General features: G+C 30.3%; 1 protein-coding gene across 1 annotated transcript; it reads left to right on the top strand.

Annotated features, from left to right (window-relative positions):
• Positions 1–856: 856 nt before the first annotated feature.
• LOC109815350 (protein PPLZ02) lies at positions 857–2377 on the top strand. The gene is made up of 2 exons (XM_020380061.3): positions 857–1209; positions 1671–2377. The coding sequence occupies exons 1-2, from the start codon at positions 986–988 to the stop codon at positions 2170–2172; spliced, it is 726 nt and encodes a 241-aa protein (XP_020235650.2). The 5' UTR covers positions 857–985; the 3' UTR covers positions 2173–2377.
• Positions 2378–6481: the final 4104 nt, after the last annotated feature.

Raw genomic sequence — 6481 nt, 5'->3', positions numbered from 1 at the left:
CTTTTAATATACATGAAATCAATTTTTTTTTCTTAAACTTTTTTGTGTCATATTCTACAATTTGCAAATAGCATGAGGGTGCATAAGAGCTCTATGGCAAGCATCACTTGAAAAATTCAGCTACCATATTTACTATAATTATTTATTGCTCTCCCGTGCAAGATCCGATACTTTATCTCCATAACTAGCACACTTCATCATATGCCCCTATCCCCACTTGTAATAAAGAATAGCGGAAAGAGTTTTTTTTATAATCATTATAGAGAAATGGGTTTTGTTGCTTTGATGGGTTATTAATAGTGACAAAAAATTGATTAAATTACTTAACATGTTAGGGTAATTATGATGGTCAAAGAATCTTTGATTTTTAACCCAAGTGTTTTTCCGGCTTGGGATTGACCCAATCATAAAATAAACAACACATTGATAAATGATAACATGCATATATCTAGAAACAAGAAAATGCAATGGTATACTATATTTATTGATATCTATTGCACATGTGTTACTACCGATCACACAACAATTTGCAATGTATGATCGCTATCTTGGTCTCCAAAATGGTCCAGTCCAAGGTATAACGCAGAAGCTCCAACTAAAGTGCCTCTTGTTTGATTAAGACAATTAGTGTGCTTTGCTTATTTGATATTATGTTGGTCAAACATATATTTAATTCAAACTTTACCCCCATTGGGGACTCCAGAACAGTCACTATCTACAATCCTTACTCACATGACAAGAATCTATGATCATATTTTATATTTTATATTAGTGTGTAAAATATATAGTGTGTCCATGACTATAAATCAAAAGTAATGAGAGATGGGAATTGTGTATTTTCCATTGAAATACTTGTTGAGTAATGATGGCTTGCAAATTGCAATGTAGAAGTTACAGTTGATAGGTAAAGAAAAAGAAGGGCTAGACCTGTGGGACCCAGGTGCTTAACTGGGTTCCACAGACTGTTGATTACAAAAACAGTGCCATGTCTTCCAAGTTCTTGCAATCCAACCCAACTACAAAAACCCAGCCCCCCTCTCTTCCATTCACTTGGTACCACTCCAACATTTGTCACAAAAACACACTTTCTGAAAACAATAATAAGAATTCATTTCTTTTCCCCAACATGGCCAGACCACAACAGCGTTACCGAGGTGTCCGACAAAGGCATTGGGGCTCTTGGGTCTCCGAAATTCGCCACCCCATATTGTAAGTTTCCACCCCCATGCAACCTCCAAAAATCTTAGTGCATGCATGTTTCCAAATTGTAATGCTATCAATTAGTTAGAAACAATCACTTCTTAATTTTAATTTTTTTCAACATGCTATAGTAAAAGAGTGTGATCATTTTTTATTTTTCTTAAATGTTTATTTAAGTATCTAGTTTCATGCATATTATCTCCACTCTTAACATTAAGTTAATGATTTCTAAAAATTAACTTGGTCTATAATAATCACTAAAATCGATACAATAGTAAAAAAGTTGGATAGATATATATAAAAACTTATGTTCGATCTTTATAAAAAAAGAAAACATGATCTTTAATCGAGTTGAATGACATTGTGTGTAATTCATGTAACCGATTTAACAGAGTGAAAAAGGGTTCTGTTGTTGTTAAAATGAATCTTTCCAAACATGCCATGAAAATGATTGAATTGGTTTTGTGCAGGAAGACAAGGATATGGCTTGGTACTTTTGAAACAGCTGAGGATGCAGCTAGAGCCTATGATGAAGCAGCTAGGCTAATGTGTGGTGGCAGAGCAAGGACAAACTTCCCTTTCAACCCCAATGTGTCTCACTCATCATCATCTTCTAGTTCAAAGCTTCTCTCAGCAACTCTTACTGCCAAATTGCACAGGTGCTACATGGCTTCTTTGCAAATGACTAGGCAGGCTTTGGCATCATCATCAGAGCCTCAGAGAACAGCTTCAGTGCCGAATGCCACCTCTACATCCACACCAAACAATAACTTCAGTGTAAAGAGTGGCCAAACTCATGCACACAAGAGACCAGAGGAGGAGGATCAAGAGTCAGAGGCCAACAGGGTCAAAGAAGTGGAAAATCATGTTCCTCTACAGTTCAAGCCTCTTGAGGAAGATCACATAGAGCAAATGATTGAGGAGCTTCTTGATTATGGCTCTATTGAGCTATGCCCTCTAATTGATGCATAGGGAATGAATCTGCATGGTTTTGAATTTAAGTTAGAGTCACAATTGTAGTTATAGGCAATTAATTATTAATGTGACTGAAATTGCTTTAGTTTTAAAGGCCTCAAAAAAGAATGGCCACAATCACAGTTACATGATGCAATTCGAAACCATGCCAATGTCACACCCAAGATATTGTTATAGAAATCATTTGAGCATTGTAGTGGTTCACATTTTATTTTTTATAGAATTATAAATCCTTTTCACTAGATCAATCTTATATAAATAAATAAAAAAGTACTTTCAGTTACGAATTTATAATTAAAACAAAGTTCACACATCAGTCTTTAATTAAAGAGTTCAAATTACTTTTAACAACTTTAGTGGTTCACATTCTTCTTAATTATTATCATGATTTAATTACCCATTTTGCTTAACCTTCTCATGCTCTTAGCTGGCTACTCTCAAGGTCCAAGAATTCTTCATGTACAGCCAATCACGTTGTAATATTTGAAATTGTTTGGTGTTTTCCTTAGGCCAACGTTTGCAGATGCAGAATTAGTCGTTTTCTGAAATGTGAGGGAAGGTTTGTCAAAGGGCACTGCTTTTTAGAAAACGGGCTAGAACTAGAACCCTCTATTTCAAAGATTGTAGAATTTTAAGCACTGACATTGCTCTTGATCCTGATTCTGACGCAACCATTTAAGGTGGGAAAAAAAAAGATTTTGAATTTCGTTAAGATAAAAAGAACGCAACTCATCCTACGCTGTCAATGTTATAAAAAAATAGCAGAAACCTCTTGAAGCGAGATTATTTATTTATTCTGCCGTTGTGTGGTAATTAGTGTGAAATTGTTCTAATTTGCGCCGTAGTGTAAAACTATTTATTTATAACTTCAAGAGTGTGGTTCAGCGGTAGGGGTTGATCCACGCTTAAGCAAGGTCAGGGGTTCGAATTCTGTCTTGTGTATGCAGCCGCGTTAAATCTTGGGGTCAGTTATCTCACCCTTTGAGATGTCTCCAACGTAGCGAGGAGATTAGTCACTGCTATCGGTGGTGAAGACTCTAGGAACGAACCTAAAAAAAAGAAAACTATTTATTTATGTTAAATAGTTAGAAGAAACTCCCTAGTTATAATGATCACACTTAATTTGAATGAAATTATTTTGTAATAGATTTTAAAATATATTAATGTACTAAGTAAATAAAAGTTTTATATTATATTGAGTAGTATATAAATAAGAGAAGATTTTAAATTTTCACTTAAAATATAGTGAGTTCACTTGTTTCGTTTCTTTATAATTTGTTAGTACAATTTCATTTGTTAAATGCACCGAAAAATGTTTATTAAACTTATAATTAATTGCTAAAACAAGTTTATTTTAATTATGTAATACATTAGTATTCTCATAATTTTTATATTGTAATTATTTTATTCTTTTTTGTTAAATATAAAAAATATTCATATTAGCTTTTCTAAATTCGTTAGAACATTCTCTGTACCAAACAATGCCGGTCTTAATTAGGTATACATTGATAATATATATGCATACTTAATGTATGTCTTCTTTCACTAGTTTAATTGATTCGGTAACGCCGGTAAAACCATACTATAGTTTTATTTTGTTGGAGTACATTGAAAAGTATTATCATTATCAAAAGATTCAAAACACGAATTTAATATTTTATATTAAGATTCTTCCCTATCTCAATTGTACTTTTTCTTAATAGGAGTTAATAACTTGATGCTTTGTTGCAAATTTATTTTATTATTAATATTATTGAATCATGGATATTATTGCAAAAGTTTGCATACGACAATAACTACACAAAAAGTCTTTTTTCCTACTGCATAAAAAATTAAATTACTATTTTCAATATATTATTTCTAATAGACTTATTAATTGTTGTTCGTGCCCCATAACTTTTACATTATTATAAATTTTGCTTACTTTTCAAATATTACTATTAAATTTAGTGAATATTATAAATCATATTTATTTGCCAATTGTATGTTAAAATACTAATAGATTATTATGCTTATTGTATTTTATATTTTCAAACTTTTACTTTTGTCCCCAAATTTTAAAAATCTTACAACTTGTAACCTTTTGTCCGATTATACGTGACATGATTATAAACAACTAATAGTATTGGTATGAATCTATATCATTATATCATATTCATTTTGAGTTAAATTAATGTATTTATATACATATGAGTTGTATATGCATTAATATATGTGATATTTATATTAATATATTGTATATGCATTAATATATGTGATATTTGTATCAATGTATTGAATTAACTAATATCCTTAAGTTAATATTTTATATGAATATGAATATAAATTCAAAAATAGTTGTTTGTAATTATGTTAATTGTTAAGTATAGACTTGATAGAAGATTTTAATTCACAACATTTTCAAATTTTAGGGGCAAAATTTGAGAAAAAATATTTTGAGGGAAAATTTGTGATAAGGTGAAAATTTGGAAGTACAAAATATTTAATACTTACATCAACAATTTTAATGGATGGATAAAATTTGTGACATTTTTAAAACTTGTGACAAAATCTACCAACAAAAATTTTGACCACAAAATTCACAACAATATTAAAATTTTGGGACACAAAATATGTCTAAAAAGTTAGAAGATTTGGTTTATGTGTATTTCAACAGTGAATTTTTATATATGAAAGATGAAGGAGACTAGGTTGTGAGACATACATCATTTCACTTGATTACGATGTTAGACTTCTTGAATTGACAAAGTTATCTCTTGATGAACCAAACTTTGCAATTATGTTTTTTTTCTTCTTTCTAGATGATAGTAATAGGAGAGAAGAGAGATATACAATCAATACTAGACAATAATTTAATAATGATGTTTTTGAGTAATTGACTATTGTATTGAACCAATATTAGTTTAAAGTTCAACCAAATATAGTTAACTTGATATAGGCAAAAAACTATTTTTTGTTATGAATCTTATGATTACAAATATCTTTTTGTAAATTGTAATCATCATTATTTTGAATTAATAAGAAAGAATTAATATATTTTCTTTATCAATATTTTACACACACATTTTTTTTTTAAATTGTAATCATCATAATTATGAATTAATGAGAAAGAATTAATATATTTTCTTTACCAATATTTCACACACATAATAAAATATAGGTTAAAAACCTATTTTTGGTCCCTTATAATAATTGTTTATTTTAATTTAGTCTCACTTTTATATTTGGTATCAATTTGGTCCCTAATAAATTAATTGGTTGCAATTTAGGACTTCCGTCTAAATTATTTAAACGGAGTTAACTGTTGACCACGTGGAATGCACGTGGATGTCACGTAGATGCATAGGTGGATGTCACGTGGATGCCACGTAGATGCATAGGTAGATGCCAATTTTTTCGAAAATACCTGGAACCAGAACGCCCCGTTCTGAAATCAGAACGGGTCGTTCTGGGTGCACTCTTGGCCGGTGTGTTAATTTTGCATCCGGAACGGCCCGTTCCAGGTGCAAAATTAACACACTAAAAGTGCAACCAGAACGGGTCATTCTGAAACCAGAACGGGCCATTCTGGTTTCAGAGTGTTAAACACAAATTGTTAATGATTATAGTTCACGGTTGTAAATCGTGGAAGGAAAAAAACCCAAGATACAAAGCATTTCAAACACTGGATTTAGTAATATTGTCAATGAAAATTGATAACTTCAATTGCTAAACAGTTGGGCTATACAGTGTATCATTAAGGACAATGTAGTGTATCATTTAGGACAATGCAATTTATCACTAAAGACAATGGTAACAAATTTTATTTCATTGTTAGTCAAATTGGAGTGAACCACTTACTATCAAATTGACACTATACAGTAAATTAAGGATGAAATGACATGGTATTTTTTTTAAGTCATTAACGATGTACCCCAACAACAACCTGTTCTTGAAGAAGTAGAACCTGAAGTAAAGGAAGAGGATACACAGGACTAACATTTCACCACACAACCACATGCAGGGACAGAACTAAGTTAATCATAGTGGGGGCACTTGCTCCCACTAAAAAATTTTTCATTCTTTTTTTTTTTTTTTTATATATAAAATATTAATAATTTTATAAAATATATATTATTAATTATATTTTAATTATCTTGTTATATCTAATATAATAAATACATTAATATTTTTTTATAATTTTTTTTTTTAATTATTTTTTATTTTGTGGTAAAATTATCTTCATTTTTAATGAAGAAAAAATTTACTTACTTCAAGATTAAGTCTTGATAGATTTATTTTACTTAATAATTAATGTTCTATATCA

This window comes from Cajanus cajan, chromosome 9 (genome assembly GCF_000230855.2).
Source record: "Cajanus cajan strain Asha chromosome 9, NIPB_CcT2T_4, whole genome shotgun sequence".
Lineage (NCBI taxonomy): Eukaryota > Viridiplantae > Streptophyta > Magnoliopsida > Fabales > Fabaceae > Cajanus > Cajanus cajan.
The sequence above is the reverse complement of the archived record's forward strand: the minus strand, read 5'-3'. Positions and strand labels throughout refer to the sequence as shown.